A 25,954-nucleotide genomic window follows, 5' to 3' on the forward strand; every position below is an offset into this window, starting at 1 on the left:
TCTACAACACATAAACATACAATTTGTTACTAACTGCACTTTCATTAAATGCCATTAATCCAACAATGGTTTTTTAAGATAGGACTTAGCTCTTAAGGAATTGCAGATGCGATAAATTTTAAGCTTATCTATACTAAATTTTATATTAAATTTCTTCATCTCTTTACTGTAAGAAAAAGCACCCTTAAATCAAAATGAAATTCTAACTAATCTGCTAGGTTAAGTAACGAAAACTAAACGATGGCAGTTGTTTTAAAGTAATTGAAATTATATTTATGAACTAAATTTTGAAATAAAAAATAAGTGATACGAAATTACATCTATTTGCATAAAAATCTGAAATGCCAAATGTAAAAATTTAGTTAACATGTAGAATATTTTTAAAATATTGTGTGATTAAATATCTCTTCAGCAGTTTGTGGTAGGCCTGTAGCTCCAGTTTAAGAAATGAACCAAAAACGAAGACTTTCAGTTTTTATTAGATAGATAATTTTGATCACATGATTTCTTTTATTAAAAATCCAAGAAATGTGAAATTTCTTGCGGGACGTTTGACGAAGAAGATCCCAAATAATAAGTTGCCTCTTAATTTATGAAGATCTTTAAAATGAAAGAAATGGAACTTAAATGAAAAATTGACTCTGGAAACAATTGTTGGAAGTATGTAACTAAAATCACTTATTGACCTAAATGAAAATAATTAACGGTAAATTGTTATTAATCTTATCAATATTAATCTGTTTATTAATAATAATCTTATTAATTCACTTATGCACTCAGAGCTAAGTAACTAAAACACTGGAAGAAACGATGAAGCGGAAGCTTCGAATTTTGAGCAGCGGGAAAATCGGAATTCATTTAAATACAAAATTTTAAATTAAATTTTAATTCATCTATAAATGGTAATTTGAGAAAAACGCCTCTGAGTTTATATTTTCACAGATTATTTCTGACGCATAAAGCATATCTGAGTTAAAATAATACGGCAAATTACGATTATTGGAGATGCTGATCACTGACAACAAAAATCAGCGCAATAAACACACATTTGTAGGACTAGCTTCGAAGCTTTAAATATAAAAACCTCCTGCTTCGGCTGCAGAAGTACATAGGATAAGGTTTAATCTCCTAAATAATACGCAAAATGTGCGCAAATAATTCGCTGTATATACAACTTCTGGTAGTCTTTGCAAGAAACTGTGAGGCAATTTAGTTTGATTACATTTCAGTGCATTATCTTTATATTTAGCAACAATATAATGCGGAAAGTCTTGGAAATAACTCATTAAATACTGAATAAAGCGAAGCTTAGATGCGAGGTTAATGCACTTCTGCAGCTGAAGAAGGAGATTTTATGTTTAAACATTCGAAACTTGTCCTGTAAATTTATGTTTATTGCTCTGTCTCTTGTTGCCTTTGTGCTTCTATGAAGGCAAAGCATCATTTATCATTACAACATTCGAAAATCTGGAAAATTTAAATTTATGGCCTCGGGTAATTTTCTTTGTGCGAGGTAACTTTTTTTTTTCAAATTTGGCAACGGAAAATACGTTTTTCAAACGGAGCAGCACAAAAATCGAAGTTTGGTATATTTTTACTAAAAGCTGTCACGTGAACAATATTATCGCAATTTCAAGGGTTATTTCATTGCTTACTGAATTTAGTTCTTAAACTGGAAACATATTATCTGCCTTTTGAACGATATTTAGACGTGATATTTTTTTGGAGGGACATGCTTTTTACTGAAACATTTTTAAAACTATTTTTTGTTAAACCGTGCAGTTTGCCTTAACTTATTAAAGAGTAAAATTCGATGGACATAATATCCACCGAGGATAGGTTTCCTAAATATGCACAAAATGTACACTCCATGTACAACTTCTGGTTGCCTATGCAAGAAACTGTGAAGCTATTTAGTTTATTTAAATTTAAATGTATTATATTCACATTTAGCAACAACATAATGTGGAAAGTCTTGGAAATAATTCCTTAAATATTGAATAAAGGGGAGCCTAGACGCGAGCTTTACGGCATTCTTTTCTTTATTATCTCAGAAGTAATTCTCTTACCTGTCAGAAATGTGATTACTGTATATGGCGTTAATTAGTTATTTGCTGGAAAGTCAAAACTGCATTAACAATTTTGGGCCTTTGTTAAAAGTATTAAAAGCACGGAATTTAATATTCTGTAGAATATTATAGTACCTAGCTTAAAGTATAATAAACGTTTCCATTTCATACAGTGAAAATGTAATTTCCCATGTATCTCCAATATTTTTTTTCCTCATTTAAAAAGCTACATTAGCTACTTTACATGTAAATGAAAGAATACGTAAGGAGATTATTTAATGTAAATATGAAAGTTTAACTATCAACGAATAGAAGAAACATAATAAATTTTGCATTTTTAAAGGTCTGCATCGTTCAGAAAAATGATACAAAGAAGATGTACGCAATGAAGTACATGAATAAGAGACAATGCGTGGAGAAAGGTGCTTTCAAGAATGTCTTGAGAGAAATTGAAATCTTGGCTGATTTGGAGCATCCTTTCTTAGTTAATTTATGGTTCACATTCCAGGTTAGTAATTGTTTCTTAAAATCCAACGAAATTGTAAAACCAACATATAGTCACTGTTTCAACAGTTAAAAAGTATAAATCTATTGAGTTGATCCAAGGAAGCATGTATTGAAATAATGACAAAGGGGGTAATATTTCATTTACGTATGATATTAAAAATATGCTAGATGTTCTTGTTTAAGCTATGTAATAAGAAGAACCTACAGATGCTATTTTTTATATTCTGAAATTATTTAGCATGGGAAGAATTTCCCTTGATAAATCTTACCACATTGCTTAATAAAGAGGCTTCTTTCTAATCTTATGCTTTTCGAATCTTGAATTACCGCTTTTCACGAATTGTTTTTGCTCGAGAAATTTATACTTTCAAAACTGTTTCCGTTGACAAGGTTTCTAGCGTTTTGATAAAGTTTTAACTTTCTGTTTTATTCAACTAATATTTCCTTGCTGGAAAAATCACAGTAAGATTGTTACCATTCCATTTTACTTTGTATTAGTAACGCAATTTCCCTGATTCCCCGTAAGTTAACATTGAAGTTACTTTCTCTCCTACTTAAAACACTAGTTGCTTGGCTCTTGAAATGATTGTTCGATTTTAATTCGAGAAGAGTCTATAATATCACATCTCACACATCAAGGAAAAATTAGGAAATTTTCACTCTTTGATTACTTAGCTAATTCTTTAACCTCAGTTTCACTAAAATTATCCAAGAAATTTCTTTAATTGGCGAATAAGATTTCTTTAAAAAACCCCAACATTTATCGAAATGTATCATCTTCAGTTAAGGTCTGTAACTTCATATTCTATCTTTTCCAAAGTTATTTAAAAGCCTTTCTTAATAATTTTCTCCTTCCGTTCTGTTTAGTACAGTAGATGTCATTGTGGTTGTTGCTTTCATTTTTATTATTTATTTATATTTAATTCATATTTTTAATGTGATGAGCAATAGAATCACGATAATTTGATCTTCGATTATCCAAGATACCGCTAAAACCTTATTTACTCCAGATATTAGCTTTATTTAGAGATTATAGCGTGCTGAACTTAGCGGAATACATAGAACATTTGATAAAAAATTAACATATATATTATTAAAAACCCTTTAGTTACTAAACATTGCAGGGTGTTCTTTTTTTCCCACGCTGATTGCATCACATTTTCAATCGTTTAATTTTTAATCAGACATCGTTTTCGAAAAAAAAAATTAAATTCCATATTTTTAACAAAAATATTATTATTTTTGTGTAACATTTTACAAATATTTACTCAGTGCAAAAATTCTAATTGATGTTTTCGTTATATATCTCTCTGTATCCCTTTTTTCAGTCCAACTTCAGTAAATATCATTAGGAGGTTCATTTTCCTTTATAACATTTTTTTCATTGCCCACGTGTCCTGAAGGAAATGTTTTCCATCTCAATTAAAAAATTAAGAATTATACTACATATTAGACCCACACAATAATTTTTCAAAAGCTCACTGAACAATTTTTTGTTTCGTAATTTTCTGTCTGTTGGTTATTTAAGAAGTAACCACGCTCTTTTTACAGATATTTCAGATTCAGCCTTATTCAGTGCCCGTTCAGTTTCAGGATCATTCACTAGATCCCTGATTTGGGAATCATAAAAGATACATTCCCTGAATTTGGCTTTGGGAACTCTGTTCTTAAAAACTGTGTCCCTGGTTAAAAAGTTTACTAAAGATGCCGAAAAAAATATGAATCACACTACGTTAATATCAAAAACCAAATTGGAGTACATTTCACCTTCGCAAGCCATCATTTACAAATTTCCTTCCAATATAATGTTTTTTCAGATCTATCTAATTCGGCAGAAAATAACTAACGTACTTAAGATATATAAAAGTTATTCCTCGGGCGCAATAACAAAGCATTACTGTTTATAATGACATACATATCCTAATTCAAATTTAATAGAATGAAGAAATTTTCAGAATTAATAAATTCCTGTTTCAAGTAGTTTCTCTTAAACAAAACTTCCCTTACTTTTTTCCTCAATGCATAAACTACTATTACAAGCTTTGGTTACCGATCTAATTTTTATCTTATTAATCGTTTTTGATAACCTAAATTCCTGTATCTTGCAAAGATATAGTATTCATTAGCTTGCTTTCTCCTTTTCCCCATGCAGTTATACTTTTGTTCACAAGACAGGAAATGTAAATATGTATAAAAGTTATCAGTAGTAATGAATACAAAGCGACGTATAATCCATATGCTACTTCAATAATAGGAAAAAAACTGCTTTTTATTTTTTAGGTTTTGAGAATTTTATCTGAACGTTAACGATAACTTCAGTTCTAATTTAACATTTATTAGAAGATATCTTAATCAAGTAATTGCTTTATTACAGAAAGCTGCCAACAAAAGTAAAAATAATTAGTGTTAAAAGCTACATAATAATATATTCTGAATTCTTAGAATAATTAAAAATTCTGTTTAATGACTATTATATTTTTGTTTTTACCATTATATTTTGTTTCTGTTATATTTTAAGGATGAAGAAGATATGTTTATGGTCGTAGATTTACTCCTGGGAGGAGATCTACGATACCATTTGCAGCAAAGCAATTTTACATTAGGTGCAGAAAGCGTAAGACTTTATCTTTGCGAAATTGCGTTGGCTCTCGATTACCTACGATCTAAGAGGATCTTGCACAGGTAAGGATTTAAATAAGCATAAAAGAATTTTTCCATATCATGTGCACAAGATGTTTTAATTTGACATAACTAAATGTTATGTGTTTAATTATTGTATCTTTGTGACGTATGTCTAATAATTGTTTATTTTAACTATGAAATATACAGGATGGTTATAATTAAAGTTCCGCTTTAAAATGGTCATAAAAGAAAAACTACTGGAACAAATGTTATCAAACTTAATAATCGTGTAAAGGAGGTCATGGAAATTTATTTTCAGAGAGAAAAAACTCAGCACCAGGGGGAAAATGGCACTGTATGCAATATTGTTAAACGAAATAAGACATGAAGATATCGGTTTAAAACATTGTAAGGATTATGTTAATTTTATGAACAGTTAAATTTTGAGTTAAACTTCCTTTCCTATCGCTTCTTAATTTCAACTTACCACTTCCAGAATGTAGTTTTAGAATCACGTCTGAATGCTAATGAGGAAGAGCGGTGTTTAACCGCAAAGTTCTACTGTCTTAATGAGAGAGTTACCAGATATCCTGGCTGCACGCTTCCGCCTTTTTTTAGGCTACTTTCTCGTAAGCTATTATTACGCTCGGCCGTACTTAGGCCCTTGATAGCTTCGCAGTGAATTAGTGTTAAGGGGCTAACTCGGTTAGAATCTTGATAGTTTCGGCTATATCTCTTTAGTTTAGATTAGTTTTAATTTACTTCTTAGCCTCTTAAATTCAAGCCCAAATTTCGGCTTTTATTGTACACTCGAAGACGGAGTTCTGTTAAATCTTATTTGAATAATAAAGGGTTATTTACCCTTCCATCTTGTTGTTTCTTGTCACACGAACTCAAGCGATTATTCGCTTATCAGTTCTTAAGATTCTTCACTTTTAACTGTATCTTAGAATTACACAGTGGGGAATCCTACAACGTGTTTAATCGTTTCTGAAACATGTTTTAAAAGCATGTTCAGTGTGGCGTCCACCATTTTTTGAAAGCAAGTTAAACCGTATTACTGCATTCTTAATAGCAACGGACATGTCTTTGTATCGCATCTTTCAATTCCGCCAAATTGCTTAGATTATAACCATAAACAGTGCTTTTGAGATAACCCCATAACAAAAGTCACAGGGATTGAGGTTTGGTGACCGGGCTGACAGAAGAAGTGGGGAGGTGTCGGCCTATAATCCGTTCATTCGTGAAATGTTGCCTAAATAGCTATGTGACACATGTACCAATGTGCAGTGGGGCCCCGTCCTGCATAAAAATCGTGGTGTATACAATGCCACGTTGCTGCAGTTCAGGTATCACGAAACGTCTTAGCATTGACGCTAAGCGGGCTTCAGTCACAGTGCATGTAACGGACCCAGTTGTCGATTGCTCTTCAAAGAAAAATGGTCCAATTATGAAACTAGCTGTCATATCATACCAAACGGTGACTTTAGGAGAATGCAATGGAACTGGGTAGATAATGTTACGGATTTTGTATTTATTTAGTTTGCTATTTTTAATAGAATTATTAAGCTGCGCGCGACAAATTTGAAGAGCCGGAAAAATTAAAAATACAGGAGCACGCGCATTTAATAAATACGTAGCTCGTAATTGCTTTTGCTATCCAGAAAAATCGAGAAAGTACGAGAATGTGCTCGTGCATAATTAAAACGTTTATAAAATATGGAGGAAAACATCTTAATTCAGTTGTTGCTTTTATAACTGTTGTGTTTACTGTAGCGAATTCGCGGTGAAATCAGATTAGCTTTCTCTGTTTTGAATTAAGTTCTGTTGAACGTTTTAGTAGTTTAAAAGATAACTACTGTAAGATATTGCGATACTGTACCAATATCTCTAAGCAAATTTAAGCATTTTGTTTTTATCTGTTGTGATAAGAATAAATTTTATTCACTTTTCATCGGACTTGTGCATTCATTTCATTACGAACCCGTACACACGCAACAATAACACGAGCGATTTGTAAGAAACCGATTTCCGGAATGCGCAATCTTTTGCGAGAGATTTGTGATCTCACAATCTCTAATTTGTGGTTTTCACGGACGGATTTCTCACTTACACGGATGGCTCACTCTAATTTTATCGCCTTTAATTGGTAGTTTTGTTTAGGTCATAAGGAACATGTTATTACATGAACATGTTGTTACAGAACATGTTAAACCCGTATAACAAAAGGTTAAGTTAGATGCCGCCCCTTATTTTGTTTAACAGTATTGCATACAGCGTCATTTCCCCACTAGTGGTGAGTGTTTGAACTCTTTTTTTTTTTTTGCAGAAAATAAATTCCTATGTCCGGTTTTACACGATTGCCAAGTTTGATAACATTTGGTCCAGTATTTTTCCTTTTGTGACCATTTCAAAGTGGAACTTTAATTATAACCATTGTATATATAATTAAGCAACCAGCAAGGTTTTCATCCAGTACTAATCATTATGAATTTTGGAGCAAGATTATCTCTCTGGCACTAAATCACAACAACTGATTATTAAAAAAAAAAAAAAAAAAAAAAACCCTCTGAAATTTGTTGTAATAAATGATAATTTATTAGAACCTTGACTGTATTAAAGGATAAAACACAAATTGCCTTTTTCGAGGTGTTTCACATGACTAGGTCAAAACCAAAATGCGTAACTGATAATTGACTCTAAACAAAATATGTGTAAATCTCTAATAAATCAGACTGGATCGCAGTTAAAGTAATAAACAGAGGAGCGTTCTTCCACACAACATTTATTCACGAACACCAAAGACGAACTGAATACATATACATAATTGACATCACAGTTTCTTTTTACAAACAAACACTACCGCCATCTATTGGCGATCTATGGATACACAATCCTAAACTTAACAGACTCAATTCAGACAGAGTGGCTTATGATAGCAAACTAAAGGGACTAAGTAAAAACAAATCAGTTGCCATAGTTCACTTATCTTAGACATCTCGTTTGTAAAACTCTGGGATACAATTTTTATAGAATACTGCTTTGAAGTTGCTCTTACTGAAGTACGGATTAATGAATTAATATGCTTTACTCCTTTCCCTGTAAACACTCATTTTGCTTAGATTCATTCACGTAGTTCGTTTCTAATTTACTGGCAAATACTGTTTTGAAATCAGTGAAGGAAAAGAAGTTTGATGTAAAAAGTAAAGGTGTTATTTAAAATAATTATAATCTTACACTGTATTTTGCAATGATATATTCATTTAAAATTTTCTTGCAGCGAAATTGGCAAAAGAGGATGCAATTACTTTTCGTATCGAAAATTAGTTGAGTTTATTAAAGTTATATTTATGATTAGTACACTCCTGCGATATGAGGATGGAAATTTACTATTTTATTTAAACTAAGTTTGCTACTTTATTATTTATTTATTACATTTATTTAAATTAAGTTTACTCTTTTTATAAGTTTACCCTACTGTTTTTTAAACTAAGCTTACTGCTTTAATCTGCAGAAAAATAGTGTAAAATTGTTTTGATTTTCAACACTATCTTAATTTCACTTTGCTGTAAATAGTAGTTAAGCCATTTATAATATACTAAGGTAGGAAAATTAAAATGACACTCACATTTATTATCAAACGCCTTAAAAAGTAATCGAGAGAAGTGCTTTCAACAGTTTGACGAACTGCAGCGTTATGAAAGAAGAATCGATATTTTCAAAGAAGAAGGGTATTTTCTCCTGGATTCTGAAAACTGCATAAGAGATGAATTTTTATTTGATTTCGGGCTCCATCCGTCTGCCAGAGATCAGTTGTTAGGACTGGAAATGAGTGACTTTGAAGATTAACTTTTCTGAACCATTATTTTTAAATTTTATCATTAGCCTTATGCTTATCTTATCTACCAAGCGATCTACTTATGATTAGATATACATATAACTTCGCTAAAGGTATTATTGAAGACGAAAGCAAAACTTTAGTTATCATTGCAGTTACGTAAAATTTTAAATTAAGCGAATTCTAATAAACTGACCTTTACGCATGATATCCAAATCACTTTCATCTTAACGAGTGATGTAACTTAAATGCATTTTAGAGCATGCGTTTTTCGTACACTTAATGCGCGACTATGCGTTCATTGATTGTGCTTTTTTATCATTTGCATACCTAGTTAAGAGATCTTGTGAGTTAAGTTTCGAACAGACAACTGTCGGTTGACTTTTTAACGAATGGAATTTTCGGCATAGTGTATTATACACTGGTGTGCAAAAATTAAGGACGAAGTCGAAAAATTAGCATATCAGCTGAACGAAGAGGCAGAGTGGACAGAAAGACCAATCAGGAGATTAAGTAAGGTGATGTACGGTAGCACATGCGCAGATATGCAGGTAGACGTAATGGGGGAGTGTCTGAGTAGTATAATGCATGTCGGTGTAAGATCAGTATTTCTGGCAAAGAGATTGCGCGCCGTATAGCAGTTGAAATCACACCGAGTTGCTGCCTCAGCGAGAAATGGCGAATAATCAATCTGTTAGACGACATCTGGATGCTTTTACCCGAGGTCGAATCATTGGGAAGTTGGAGGAAGGCCGCAGTGTGACAAGTGTGACTGCAGAGTTCGGAATTGCTCACAGCATCGTTTCACGACTTTGGAGACAATTTCAAACTACAGGAACAGTTATCCGGGGATTTAGTAGCGGTCGTCCACGAGGAACCACACCCACAGATGACCGGTATATTGCCTTACAGGCCAGAAGAAACAGGCAGCAGACAGCGGGAGAAATCGCTAGACACACGACACAGGCGACTGGACGACCGATATCGCGTTTTACCGTGGCCAGAAGACTGCACGGTGGTGGTCTGTTTGCACGACGCCCTGTACGGTGTGTACCTCTAACGCCTGCCCATCGGAGAAGGCGTTCTCTGTGGTGCCGAGAACACCGGAATTGGAGAGACAATGAATGGGGACGAGTACTCTTTACAGATGAGAGCAGATTCAGTCTGAGTAGCGATTCTCATCGCATACTCATCTGGAGAGAGCGGGGAAGCCGCAATCATCCGTCGAACATCATTGAAAGGGACAGGTACGGAGGTGGCGGTGTTCTCGTTTGGGGAGGCATCATGCTTGGTAGTCGTACAGACCTTCACATCTTCGACGCAGGTTCAGTCAAAGGGACCCGTTATTGTAACGAGATTCTTTTTCCATATGTGCGTCTTTTTAGAGGCGCTATGGGTCCGCAGTTCCTTTTCATGGACGACAATGCACCATGTCATCGCACAGTAGCTGCCGAACAGCTCTTAGAGAGTGAGGATATTGAACGTATGGATTGACCGGCACGATCTCCGGATCTCAATCCCATCGAGCATGTATGGGATTTTCTAGGCAGACGCTTGGCAGCTCGTACCTTACCACCAGTAACGATTCCGGAGCTTCGATTGGCGCTGCAAGACGAATGGGCAGCAATGCCTCAACAACTCATTGACACCCTCATTCTCAGCATGGGCAGACGCTGTGAAACTTGCCTAGCAGTCAGGGAAGATCATATCCCCTATTAAAGACCGGATGTTTCTTGCTAGACACCCATCACAGGGATGTTTCGGCCTTCCGTCGCATTGCGCTCCATGCTACTTTTTCAATAAAGCTTCTTTTTATCCCTCTGATTTCTCTTTTAGTAAGTGTTGCTTACATTACTCATGTTCTTACGTATTGGGGATCTTACGGTATTAAATGTGTTGATTTGGAAAGTTTTTGTACAAAGTTATATTGAAAAAACCGTCTCGTTCTTAACTTTTGCACACCAGTGTGTTATTACTAAGATGGTTCAAGGGTTATCAAAGCGTTTTATATAAATAACATTTTCTAACATTTTTATATTGTTCGATTTACTGCATTTTCATATTGAAAAGTCATTAGGTGTTTTTGAAGCAGGAGTACATGAAAAATGAGCAATGCCCTCGCCTGGACCTCTTGAATAAGCGCCGAGCGTGCTATCGTTATATCAGGAAGCCATGCTGGAAAGAGGGAGGAAATATCTTATATACTCTTCCTTTTAAACGGCTACTGAGAATTAGGGAACCTAGTCGCTCCGCCTTTTTAGCATGCCTTCGTAGTGTGGCGGTTCGCACGCTGGGCGCGTATTTCAGAGGTCCGTGGTTCGATTCCTGGCGAAGGCGTGGCTCATTTTTCATTTCTTCTGCTTCCATAAAACACCTAATGTCTCTACAGGTGTACGGGAAAAATAAGAAGTGCCCTCGCCGGGACTCGAACATGGACCTCTCGAATACGCGCCGAGTGTGCTAAAGTTACACTACGAAGGCATGCTGGAAGGAGGGAGAAATATCTTATAAAACTATTATACTTTCCCAAAATGTAATAGAAGAATTTAGTTTTGTATTGTGTCTCGAATTGAGCATACTATCCAAAACATTAGGTATGTTTTTCTGAAGATCGAGGTGTTGTTGATTAATAAAATGTGAAGAAACTTCCTCATCTATAACTATATCTGGTTTAAGTTAATTTCTGCCACATAACAGGGATAGTGATCAGTGTCTCGGACTGCCATATGCCAAAGGGTCTGGGTTCGAATTCCAGAGAAGGCATGGATGTTTGTAAATGTACAGTGCCTGTGCGGTATTGGAGAACTCTAAATATGCGGCGAGCTGAATGTACTTTCGAGAGGTTGTTATTAGGGGAAGAGCGGGTAGGAGAGTAGGAGACCTTCAGACTTGTCCCCCCGCGGTTCTCTCCCTCAAAATTGGGGGGGGGCGGAACTGAGCCAATGTTGGACTGTCACTTATATGCTTCTCGAGGTTTATGCCAAAGACAGGCGCATTTAACTCCTTCCCACAATGAATGTCTTATGCTTGTGCTGACAATTGTCAGGTAAGTGAGATTGGTAATAACAAGAAGTTAATTTCTTAATTTAATTTCAGTGGTTATTTAACGACTTAGAACCACATATTTGTATTCATTATTGGTAATTTTCTTTCTATAATAATGTTCTTCTTATTTTTGTTTGATTTAAAAGTTTGTTTTAGTTTTAGCTTTATTTTACTTGAAGCCATCACTCCCAGTCTATGATGAGAGAATCTAAATGTATTGCAGAAACATAATTAGGTAACGGAACTTGTTTCAGCAGCATGATTGGCGGCAGAAGAGAGTAAGCCTCCAAATAATTTGGTCAATTAGCTTATAATTTTGAACACCATAACCTAGAAGGAGGCGTTCTAAAAGAGTTCGTACCAGGATTTTTTTTTAATTGAAGAGGGAAGAATAGTCAGCCTTTTCATGACGATTACCTCCCTTAAATTACTACCTGTGAAAGTGATTATTATTTCTATAAACTTAAATGAACTTCAGTATTGAGAATTATAATATGATTCTTTAAAATGACCATTCCCTATCTGACCCAGACCTCAAATATTTATTAAGGCTATCACTAAAATGTCTGTTTCGTTATCAAGCAAAAATATGGTTTGATTTAAGGGCTATTTAAGAGAATAGATGCCTTCGTGGAGGACTTTTTAATGAAAAATGGCTCCTATACACGTTACCAATGAGGAAAAGCACGAAAACGCCTATGCAGCCAGCCCGTTAGCCGTAATTTGAACCATTTACTGAACTACCGGTGTTCAGCAACTTTACCACTCGGCTGCTTGTGGGCTCCAAACTGAAATATACATATTATATACTAAATGAATCCGGCAATTACATTTCCAACTCTTTCTATAATGCAAAAACTATTTTTATGAAAAAATTTTAAATAGTCATTCCTGATTAATTATTTTTTGTACTTTCTCAACGTGGTGTAATTTATCATACAGCCTTGATTAGGCAGTTATGATGCAGCGTACTCGAAATGATTGCATTCCTAAACTCCAAATCTATCAAACTACAAATCAAGTTACAAATCAGTATTAAAATTGGATCAAAGATAGTCACTTCAGTATTTGACATTAGTGCAATCAATCATGTGTGTTCCTAATTCAAATTTCGCAGTTCAACGCATTATGCGTGCTTGAGAGAGTGGGAAAAAGATATTCTTGAAACGCATGCCAATACCTTTGATTCGACTCACCAGTGGCCGAGCGGTAAAAACCATTATAACACTGGTAGTTCGGTTCAAGTCCAGGCGAACGGGCTGACTTCCAGGGATTTTCATGGTTTTTCCCATGTGGAAAGTGGCTACGAGCCAGTTTTCCTTATGAACTTCTTCATGGGGCATCCCTCCCTTACTGTGTGATCCCAAATGGTGGAGTACGTAACAAATAAAAAAATAAAATAAATATCTTTTCTTCTAAAAAACTCGGAAAATTCTGCTAGAAGAAGACAATTATAAACTTACGGCTGTTTCTTTAACTGAAGTTCTGTATCCTATGAACGAGTTAGAGCAATTAAGTTGTAATGGTAATGTAGAACATAGTAAAGTGGATGGGTTACTTTATGGAGTTCAAACTGTACACAGTAAGTGTTGCTAATGCTAGTAAAGAAAATTAATAATGCAAAGTTCTATAATACTATAAGTTCTACAATAATATCATTGTTTGCTTTACCCGCGTGATCTGATTCCCATAATTTAAAGTGGTACTCATTTATATTACTTTTGAAAATTAAAGTAAATATTTCTTAGTCTTCTAGTATATAATATCCAGTATTTAACTCTGACACGGAATTCGTAATTATACTAATAAAGCCATAAATTGCACTTCTATTTTAGTATTTTTTAAACCAGAAGCCTTGAACAGGACAAACTCATAATAAGAATCAATCATCATCATCACCAATGATCATCTTCTTGAAACCGGCTACCTTCACAAAATATTAAAATGGTCTGGAACCGTGGGTGGTTATCTTAGAAGGGATTCACTATGTTTGTGAACTGCTGTTGTTTTAAATCGTGGAAAGAGCGTATGTCCGGTTCCCTTGGTTTAATCTTTTACATCAAGTCTGTGTTACCATTTAAAGTTCGAATGCTGAGAAAAGCAATTTTAAATCTTCAGTCAGAGCTTTTCAGTAAATCCCTGTTATTGTTTTAAATTGTTGTGAATTATTGAAACTCAACTACGCATTAATTCGTGAACTTTAATCAAGATACTCATATATAAGTTAGAATGAGAAGCCTTAACGCAGACTGAATTTACGTAATAATTAAAGTAATAGTCATAATCATCATAATTAAGTGGAACATTTACATGAGACCTTATTTTAGATTAAATTTTTTTATGACAGGGTCATCGTGTAAAAGAGATCCTTTATAGCATTTTTTATGCTTTTCAAAACTGGCTAAGAATGCGGATTTTGAATACTTTTGACAACCAGTTTTGAACACAGTAAAAATTCGTAAGTTTTATAATATTAAAATAATTATGTAGAAGTTCTATAATAAATTTCAAATGTTAATTACTAGTTTTTAAATGCATCCCTTAATTTAAACTAAACTTCAAATATATTTTTTTCTCTCTAATTTTCAGGATAATTTAAGTAATCTCCATTAATACAAGCTAGATATCGTAAGTTTTTCTAGCATATTTCCTGTCTTTATAGTATACGCAAAATAACTCTTTTTCTACTTTTGAATGCAACTTTCAGAATTATTCTCCTTTCCTAGTTGAATTATGAAATATGGTATAAATAGTCTTTTCGTAAACGAGAATTTAAAGATACTTGTTGATTTTTCCTTTTTTTCAATTTAAAACAAATCTCTTCCTAATATATGAAGTAAATTTGCAGATTCAGTAATTTATACTTAAATAAATGAATTTTATGGTAAAAGCATGCAAATCCGGTTTTTAAAAACTATATTTAAATTTCATATTTAAAATATTAAAATTTGTTTATGAAAAATAATTTGATTTAATGTCTAGTAAATTATTTCTGTTTTCAGGGATATCAAGCCTGATAACATCTTAATAGATGAAGCTGGTAAGTTATACTTTAATAATAATAAAAACGACTTTGTGCAAAACCTTCCCTGCAGAATTTGAGAGAACATCCGGTATTTGAAAAACGGATGTCACGATATAATATTGTAATTTATTAATAAATTTTATTTTAAACTAGATATTTAGAAATACGTAATGTGAGCAACATAATTATGTTACAATATTGGCAAGTCTAACATATTATGATACGCATTATCCAAATATAGTGCAACTGTTTTAATTTCCACTGGCTAAAGCAGACGGTGCCGTTTGCTTATCAAAAGAATTGAGCATTTATATCAGTGGTAATTCAAAACAAAAGTTGAACTTTTACCAAAATCTAAGCAATTAAAAAAACCTAAATGAGGATTTTAAAGAAGCCATATTAAAAAAGTGAACCATATCTTGCAATCTCTCTCTGCTTTTAAATATTTATGAAGAATCTGTTAAAAATACATACCAGTATATAAATCATTAAAAGCGAACATGTAAATGGAAGCATTATTTCATAATATTTATATTTGTAACTTCCAGATCAGAAAGATTAAAATGATCAACTTGAGCAGCTAGACGATGAACAGAAAGACATAAAATGATAAAAAATTAAAAACAAACATAAATAAAAATAGTATTGCCAAGCATTAAATACATTATTCCCGATTCCAAAAATTCGTGGGAAGCCATTTCGACTGTTCCCATCTTCGTACGACTTTAATCAGCTGAGATATTAATTAAAAACTCCAAAAACAAAACAAAAAAATCTGAAAGTTTTTAAAGTACATCCAAAGGGGCGTTTTTTTTTTAGCATTTTGTGTCTTACCTATATTTATTAAATATCATGTTCTTCGCGCTTAAACCATAAAATTCAGTTCAAGAGCAATATCGCAAAATAATTTTAATTTCAGCATATCTTTAGAATTTCCGATATGCAATCTCACGTGCTGGAGATAAAAATGTTTTTTTCTGTACAATGTTGCCGTTTCTCGCTTTGAAATCGTTTAGCTTTTTAATCAAAAATTAGTTACAGTGTTACAAAATATGAAACCGATAATAAAACAAATTTCAAATTCAAATTAGGGCTCTTACATGCCCATATTCTGGGGAAGATTACGTTAGTCAAATTTTGATGGCTCTTAAGTACCGTTGCTTTATCACAGCGCGAGAAACATATATACAGTTATGCAGATTCTTCATTATATAATTTCTTCATATATAATACAGGACGATAATATTTCATGGCAATGATTTGAAAAGTGATACAGCCTTTTAAAAATTTCAACGCAAAATCCCAAAACGAAAACAATAGTACTTCAGGGCAAATTGCCCCTTTGGGCGAATTAACATAAATAATTTAAATATAAAAAACATAAATAATTTAAATATAAAGCATTTGCTATATTTATTTCTATTTAGTTATTAACATTTTTCCTCTAGCAGCTTTATGAGCGTTAATGAAGAGTTAAAAAAACCAGTTAAATGCTTATCTTTATTTACTTTTCTGCACATATATATATATATTTGAAATATAAAAAATACGATGGCTTTGCTCTGCGCGAACAGGCAACCTACAATTAACTTTCCGCAATTTTAGGACCTTCCCCTTTTTACCAGTATTAGGACCCTTTTTACCAGCATTAGATTTTAGGACCAGTATTTTCGAGAACATTCTGTCTTGTTATGTAACAGCTAGTATAAATACAGAGTTCGCGCCATTTTTCGTCAGACTGCTTCTTGCTATTGCTGTTACAAATCCCTGCGCTGCTATGTCCATTTTTCTTCCCTTTGTTAGAATAGTTATGACGTCAAATTAATTCAAATCATGATTGAATACGTAATTTGGAAAATTTCGTCTAGTGAATAATTATAAATATTTAAAATTGTTGGATAATTATAACTTATTTTGATTAATTTGGGTACAGGTGTCTCAAAAATATTTTGCAGATAAGTAAATCTTGAACACTTGACCGTGATATTACTTGAACACATCACACCTTGCTAATATAATGTGCTAAATAGTGGCTCAGATTATAAAACTGAATGAGAGAAGGTACGCTTTGTTTGCTTTCGGAAACCATAAATAGTTTTGATCAGCTGATGCTTTTCCGCAAACTTATATAAAATTAAAATTTTTACACTTGTCCTCTCCAGAGAAAGTAACAAATTCGCAAGTTTATTTACAAATCATTCCTTATTCTATTGAAGATTTTCTTTAAAAGAGAACCCATTTCTGTAATATACAAAATTAGTTTGGAAAAAATTGTCAGAATTGTTTGACTTAAATCGCTTTCCATGGTCAAAACAGATTTTACGGAACATATAAAAATTGAACTATGTTCAGTAAAATTTTTCAAGTTTAAGCATTTCTGCAGATGAGAATTAAAAGTAACATTTAGACTCTCATCTCTGTAAAAAGGCGTATCTTTTAGTAATTTCTAATCGAGAAAGTAGATCTATTTAACATCCTACAATTTTAATTAAAGATATCTCCAATAATTTTGGCTATATAGGGAGCAACTCATGTTTTTCGATATATATGTGTTTGATTAATGCAGAAAAGTGTTTCCTCGCTGATGTTTTTTGGGGACCGTATAATAATAAAAATTTGCTCATTTTTGTTAAATTATCACATGTCTAGAACCGTCGTAGTATGAAAATCTGTTTTGTTCGATTTATGTGAGTGTCTACGGTCAACTGTTCACGAACTTAGTCATGCAATCGTTTTGAAATCCTTGGGTGTATGTTGTGTGTGTATATTTTAAATATTTAGTGTGCCCTTGGTATGGATATTTTTTACATGCACGTACGCTTTTGTTTGTTTCGTGGTTCAGATTTTCCTTTCAGTATTTATATGTATTTCCCGCATTTTTCATCATTGCAACTTAATTCATATTATGCAAAATGCATCTAAAATTAAATCTTTGTTTCAGGACATGCACATGTAACCGATTTTAACATTGCTACATTTATTAGAGATGGAGAAGTAGTTACTTCTGTTTCAGGGACGAAACCTTACATGGGTAAGTTGTGTAGTGTCAAACAACTGCATCATTTATCAACTGAAACAATTAACCAAAGATTCGCTATAGTTTAAGCTATAGTTAAGCATCAATTCACTTAGTAAGGAATTTTTGCAATCCTAAAATTTAAAGTAACGTTAAGAATATCATTTTCTCATAGTTAAACTGTAAACTCTAATTCCGAAACGTTAAAAAATCATGTGCTCAAAAAGCTCTAGAATTTTTAAGATGCTCTTATAACTGTCTGTTTGAAATACCTGTAATGTGGCATTCTTAATTTAACATTCCTAAATAAAATAACATATAAATTTTTCATATTACTTGTAAATTAACTATCTATACTAAATTAAATTTAGAAGTTAATATTGTTTTGCACAAATTAAGGGGGAAAACTTAATAAACTTACTTTTAAAGGTAAGGCTTCAGAATTTTCAGTTTCTTAGAAGCGGCGAAATCATTTTTTTCAGAGCTGTTTTTTTTTTCTTGTGTAATTCTCAAGTGCGAATGAATGTTGTCAGACTGTAGCTATGTAACTTTTTTATTTTCAAGTTTGCAGATGTTAATTTTTTATTTCTTAGCATATAATAAGGTATATAATTATGAAAGGAAATCCTTCTTCATTGCCATTAGACGGTGACCGTTAAGTTTGTTTTCTTCGACGAGCAAATGTGTGAAATATTTTATTTCGAACTTTGCAATAATATATCAGCATTTAAATGCAAACTGGCGTGTCGTAAAACTAAGTTTTTTTTTATCTAATTATCATTTGAGTATTATTAGAACGGACAACTTCGAGTAAGTATAAAAATATGATGTGAACGTCTTATTAATATTATCTAGTTACGAGAGTAAGCTTTCATTTGGATGGAAGCAAAAAAAAAAAAAAAAAAAAAAAAGCAGTAAGCAGTGATCAATATATTTATCCAGTTTAACTCAAACATTAATAAACCATTTTGTGGATGTTGCAAAACATTTGGCGCTTTAAATATGCAATCAAATCATACGTAGAGAAGAATTCTAGGTACGAAATGCTTAAAAGAAAACAAGAAATGATACAAAAGATATGGGAAAGTGGTGAGTTGTGAAGAGAACTAATATTATGGAATTAAATGCCATTCGAAGTTAAACTGAAAACAAATTTTCGCTGATAATTTAAAAACCCATATATTAATATACTTCATCTATTAATTTAGAAGTCAAATAACAAAAATCAGCGTTATATTTGCATGTGAAAATTGTGTTATTTTAATCTAAACACTTCATTTATTTATATATTATTTATGTATATATTTATAACTTATATCTATATCTATTTATCTACTTATCTATATAAAGAGATATAAATACAAATGATGAAGAAAAAATACGCGAATAAAAAATAGAGAATGGATAAAAAATACACGATGAAGAAAAAATAAAGATTAAGAAAAAATAAAAATAATAAATTTTTTTTAAAGCTGTATTAAGCAATTAAAAAGAAATTCATGTACAAATGCAAGTTTGTAATGTATGCAGAAAATGTAAGTATTTAATGCAATGAATTTTACTTCACCGGAACAAGAAAGAATAAATTACACGTGCAAACCGAAATAAAGACGAAAAACATACAATTACACATTAAAATAGCATGACCTAAATTTAAAGGAAAACGCAGTATTTTGAAATGCGAAGCAAAAGGCTAAAGCGATATACCAATATATATATATATATATATAAAAGCAAGTTCCTAGTAATTTAGACTGTGCAAACGTAAAAAATAATAGAAAAAGACCATTACATTCAGCATATCCATAAATAGCAAAATGGAACTTTGAGAAATGATAACGTGTAAAAGAACAATGATTACGAAACCATATACGTAGATACAGATAGTAGTAAAATTAGTAGATAAATACAGAATGATTCTAAAATACCTGGCAAAATTATAAAGGCAGGTGGAAGCCACCGAAATAGGAGATTTGTAACGGTATATGTATGCGAAAACTGCACACTGAGATGACGTTGTTGAAATAAATGAGTAGACAAAAGCGGTTAGTTGGCGTAAATCATCGTTTTCCATGCAGATTTTGGCTGATATGCATTGTTACAGGAAAGCACAGCTTGCTGACAAGCATTTTATCTATGAAGGTTTTGGCGGAACTGAGCAACAATCCAAAGAATACACATAAATCGATTCTCGAGTGGACAGCTGACTTTAACGTATTTTTGTTGCTTACTTGTCATTCATACTTTCATTACGCGCCATTTCGGTACATGCGTTCCATAAAAAAATGTGCCTATTTTGTCCTTCTCTAACTGTCTTTACGTTTTTGCCAGATATTTTAGAATCACCCTGTTTATTTATTAGTATGTCTATCTACCTACCTATCCATTTATCTGTCTATATGTATGTACGTATTTATGTGTGCTGCTTAAAATATATCGAGGAGCATGCTACTTCTCGATGTTATGCAATCCTGATATATAAAGGGAATGGATCTATTATTCTGAAGGTATTTATTTAAACCAATAGAACAATAAATTGTCGTTATCAAAGAAGAAACAACAACAAAAAAAAAAAAAAAAAAAAAAAAAAAAAAAAAACAAAAAAAAAAATCATTTTCTCTTATTTTGATCATTATGCGCATTATAGTACATGTATGTGAATCTTTGATTTATATCTATACATTTAAGTTCATATGGTAAACAGAAATGTTTCTGAATTCCACTAAGCTGGAGTTTCTTTTCTTTTGCTTTCAAAGTTACATACTATTGTTTGCTTCAGCTCCCGAAGTCGTACTTTGTGCCTTAGATCATACTCATGGCTACTCATTTCCTGCTGACTGGTGGTCCCTAGGAGTAACAACGTACGAAATGATCTGCCGCATGGTTTGTATTTCTTTTTTTGCAATTTGCTTGCTTACAAAGATTGGAAATTTTTCGTGGTTTCATGTTGTGCACTGTTATTCAATTAAGATAAATCATTAAATATTTATGTATAAGTGAAATTACATTTATCTGCATACTTCTGTAATTTTTCTTCAGTAACATTAAGTGGAAGTTAATTACGTAACAACACAACTGTTAAGTTACCCTGTTGTCTTTTTTTAGTAACGGAAAAATTATTTCTTTGTACGACCACATACATATAAAAGGCGATTCAAAATTATCTACACCACAACTACGGGAAACAGGGACAACTAAATCAAAACTTCTTCGTTTATTAGTGTATGTCTTCAGGGTGTGTGTCTTTGGTACTAGAGAATATTTGTCAGTACGTAAATTAGTTACGTGCTGTCAAAAGGAAATGCGGACAATAATTTATTTGTAGAGATCATTAGATTGTAGAAGGAGGGAACTTACAAAATTAACTATGTTCTCTCACGGATTCAAACCACGAAATTTTCAGCTGCTAGATGGACGTGATAACCACTTTCATCCGGAGAGAATGCAGGAAGTAATGTCATAATTCCTCACATTTTTCTTTATTAAATGGATTACTAAGGAGAAGTACGAGATCCAGTCGACCAATTCCAGACGTGACGAATTATCAGGTATATCATTTTAGTTCGGGCGCTACAGCAGAGACCATTATGTTTTCCAAAATAGGAAACATGAAAAATCAACTATGCCTCACCAGGATTCGAACCACAGATATCCAATTACTGGTTGGACGCACTAACCGCCTACACTATCAAAGCATGCACTGTGTCAGGAAAGGAAATATATATTTACAACAGTTTTATAATTTTATAGTAATATTACATATTTGCATACAATGCCCCATGTTGATACAGCTGTCATTGCAAACAGACAAGTGACTGGGCGTTTAAACTTTTTGTTTTCTCGAGATTAAAAAAAATCTTTATATTAATAATTATTTTATTTTTAGTCTTTTAAACTTTTGTTTACGAGAATCAGGCATTCTTGGATTAATGACTGATTTATTTTTTGACCATATTCTTCTGAAGTTCTTGAAAATCTCAAGAGCCTAAAAAAGTTTAGTTAAAAAAATCTGTTTTAATAAGGAAAAAAACATGAGTTAAAATAATCCTGTAAAATAAAAAGCAGAAAATAGTTCGCTATTTTACGTCTTTTCATTTAATTTTTTTAATTAAATTGAAACAAATAATAGCATTTGCTTTAAATTTAGGGGGAGTTTTACTTAATAACTACTAAATACGCACAAGCAATCGATTTATCCGCTGAATGGTTGCTGTGTTTGTCAAAGAAGTTTCAGAAATAAGAAAGCTGCTTTTGTTTGCGATAACATTTGTTCTATGTAATGAAATGCATTTTTCAGAATTTTCAAACTTACCTGCATAGTCTGAAAATAAGCATATCAGTTTTTGAAAACCATAAACCGACAAATGAAAGAATAATTTTCCCCCCAACTCCTGAGTTTTCTAAGAAATCTTCTCAAACATTAGGTAACCCTGTAAGGATCTTAAGTTTTACTAACGTTTATTTTATTTTAAATCTTTACTATCACTTCTTATTTTCTACTTCCGGCCAGAATTATAAGCGTGAAGGTTTTTATGCAAAGTTTGTCTGGCGAACGCCAAGTATTTAAGTGTGGCCTTTTTGCCAAGCGAAAGGGAGGAAGCAGTGAGTTCGAAGCAGGCCGCTTACCTTAGAAGTTACGCAGTTGCTATTTGCCTTCCAGGCCAGAGGTTTTAATCCTCTTGATAAATTAAACGTATTGTAGTGTTCACAGTCTCTGTGCTACATACGCTTCCTGTTATTATAAGGCCAATCTTCCACGTGTATTATTCTAAAGTTAAATTAGAGTTTAGTTTTATTTTTTTACTTTTACGTTAGACCCCGAGTGGCGGGTCATTGTATTCCGAAGTACGGAAGTTATTGTATATAGAGAAAAATAAAGGGTTTTGTATACCCTTCGTCTGTATCCTGTCTACTTACTACAATTAGTGAACATAGCTTTAGTAAGCTCTCTGTTCCTAGTCAGGTCCTTGTATGTTCCCGAAGAAGGTTAGAAGGAACATTGAACCTGATAGTGGCGCCCAACGAAGAAGAATAACCATGGCCGAGTTTCAAGAAGAACCTGTGCTGCCTGCAGAAACGGCTCAGAATCCAGAAATGCCAGCTGCCGCTCTGGAAGGATTCGGTTACATCGTCCAGACCATGCGCGCTTCGATGAAACCAGAAGCAACGTTTAATGGAAACTCACCGGTAACCAGTTTTTTGGAAAAATTGGATGACCACTTCATGCTCTACCCCGTGCACGAGTTTCAAAAAGTTACCTTAGCTACCAGCGCTTTGAGGGGCCAAGCGCTTAACTGGTTCAAATGTATCGGCAGAAGTCTCTTGGGTCAAGCAGGAAGTCCCACCTATACTTACGAAAATTTCAAGACTGCCCTACTAAAAGCCTTCCCTGTTGTAAGGGATCGTGCGAAATTAGAAACGGAACTTTTTAGTATATATCAACAAAGAATCGAAAACCTCTCGAGCTTTATTTTAAGAAAAATTCACGTTTTCAAGCTCTTGTATGGAAACCGTCCGGATCCTGAAATAATTCAAGTGATTTTGCCGAGGTTACTACCCCAAGTGCAAGACTTTATTGAATTAAGAAATCCGACTACACTGGAAAAGTTATTTGAGCTAGCAATCCAGTTTGAAAGTAGAAGAACGGCGGACGTCGAAAGAAGACGCCAATATCAACAGCGAAACCAATTTGGTACGCCAAGACTACAGCAAACTCAAGCATACGGCTACGGAGAAAAAGCGAATCAGTGGGCAAGGAAACCCGAGCATTCAAAAACAGCCGGCGAACGTCGACAGTTCAATAGCAACCCAGGAAAAAAGTCTCAAGGCCAGGGGAAAAAGAAGGAAAGCACGGAAAGGAAAAATAATTTAAACTAAAACGGATTTCTGCTCACGAGAGGGTGCGGAAATCCGAAGGCCACGAAAACCCCTCTTCCTACAAGTTAAATACAGTAATGGTGAAAAATTTGACTCTTCCGAAGATTGAAGTCTTGGTGAATAATATCCCGGCCACCGCACTCCTGGATACCGGCGCGCAGTGTTCCTGTGTGGCAGAAGTCTTTTTTAGAAAGTATTTTCGCAAATACCGCATATATAATGCGGATAATACGACAGTATTAGCGGCGCAAGGAGAACAATGTAAGTGCGTAGGTAAAGTACCTTTGTATATCCGTATCAAGGACGAACAAGTAAAGGTGATGTTTTTTATAGTAAAGAATCTGCAAGCACATTTAATCTTAGGGATAGACTTTCTTTCAGACGCACAAGCTACACTGGATTTTAATGAAGCGTCCCTTAAGCTGACAATGAAACCAGTGCGTGTAGAAAAGGTTGAACCGCCAAGGTTAAATCTTGACCACCTGCCTAATGACGAGCAAGATAGAATCCGACAAGTGGTAAGTGAATTTGCTTCGTTATTTAGTGATATTCCAGGATTTACTCAGGTTACTAACCATAGTATTGACACCGGAGATGCATTGCCAGTTCGTCAAAAACCATACCGGTATGATAAGAATAAGGAAAAAATTATAGAATGGCATATTACCGATATGCTACGTAAAAAGATCATAACGCCCATCTCAAGTAGTTATGCTAGCCCGGTGGTTTTATGTAAGAAAAATAATGATTATCCTTTGGAGCATCCAAAAAGGTGGAGATTCGCTATTGATTACCGTAAATTAAATTCCATAACGAAATATCCGGTATATCCGTTGCCGATCATAGAAGAAATTTTAAGGAACATAAAATCAACCAAATTTATGACGACTTTAGACTTAACGACTGGTTATTTTCAAATAGGGGTGAGGCCTGAGGACGTGCCTAAGACTGCTTTTATAACCAAGTCTGGCACTTATGCATTTTTGCGTATGCCGTTTGGCCTTTCAGGGGCCCCAGCAACATTTCAGCGATGCATGGACATTGTGTTAAGACCTGTTCTTGGAAAGTCCACATTTATCTATTTAGACGATATCATTATTACTAGTGATAATCTAGACCAACATGTACAGGATTTAAGACAGGTGTTTTCTTTATTAAATGAGGCTGGTCTAAAAGTTAATGTCGAAAAGTGCAAATTTGCAGCCCCCGAATTAAAATATTTAGGTTACAAAATATCGCAAAAAGGGATCGAGACAGATCAATCAAAAATAATCGCTGTACAAAAGTATCCGACTCCAAACACGGCAAAGAAGCTCTCTTCTTTTCTAGGACTTTGTTCATATTATAGGTCCTTTATAAAAGATTTTGCGGCTATCGCTGAGCCATTGTTAAAATTAAAAAGGAAAAAGGCAAGATTCTCGTGGACGGCCGAAGCCAATAGTGCTTTCGAAAAATTAAAACAAGCATTAACGCAAGCCTCTGTGTTAAAATTTCCTGAAAAGGATGAAAATTTAGAAATTTCAGCGGATGCTTCGGATTATGCGGTAGGAGCGGTACTTTCGCAAAATCAGCAGCCCGTGGCATTTTTAGCCGAACTTTAAATCAAACACAAAGAAACTATTCCGCGACCGAGAGAGAGGCACTTGCAGTTCTGTTAGCAGTGCAAAAGTTCCGAGTCTATTTTGGAAAGGCGCCGATAACAGTATACTCTGATCATGCGGCGGTAACTAGATTGTACTCAGGGAAAAATTTATCCCCAAGGTTAATAAGATGGGCACTCAAGCTGCAAGAATATAATCTGGTAATCAAGCATACCCCCGGAAAGGAAAATATCGTAGCAGATGCCCTATCACGACTTAAATTAGACGAACAAGGTAATACCTTAAAAGTTGCAATGCTTACAGCGTGTACAATAAATTCCCGAGAAACTGTAATAACAGAACTGGGTAAGGATC

The 25,954-nt window shown here is 33.5% G+C and overlaps 1 protein-coding gene across 2 annotated transcripts in view; it reads left to right on the top strand.

Annotated features, from left to right (window-relative positions):
• LOC118185706 (serine/threonine-protein kinase 32B) overlaps positions 1-25,954 on the top strand; it is a 72,483-nt gene that overhangs the window by 20,809 nt on the left and 25,720 nt on the right. For both annotated transcript variants that reach the window (XM_035355599.2, XM_035355601.2), the window contains 5 exons: positions 2,413-2,577; positions 5,095-5,258; positions 15,084-15,121; positions 18,048-18,137; positions 20,902-21,005. In XM_035355599.2, coding sequence (XP_035211490.1) covers positions 2,413-2,577; positions 5,095-5,258; positions 15,084-15,121; positions 18,048-18,137; positions 20,902-21,005 — 561 coding nt within the window. The remainder of the gene's footprint in view (positions 1-2,412; positions 2,578-5,094; positions 5,259-15,083; positions 15,122-18,047; positions 18,138-20,901; positions 21,006-25,954) is intronic.

The sequence above is a fragment of the Stegodyphus dumicola genome, chromosome X2 (assembly GCF_044657685.1).
Source record: "Stegodyphus dumicola isolate Sdum_Otavi_A_Nest chromosome X2, ASM4465768v1".
In the NCBI taxonomy this organism is placed as follows: domain Eukaryota; kingdom Metazoa; phylum Arthropoda; class Arachnida; order Araneae; family Eresidae; genus Stegodyphus; species Stegodyphus dumicola.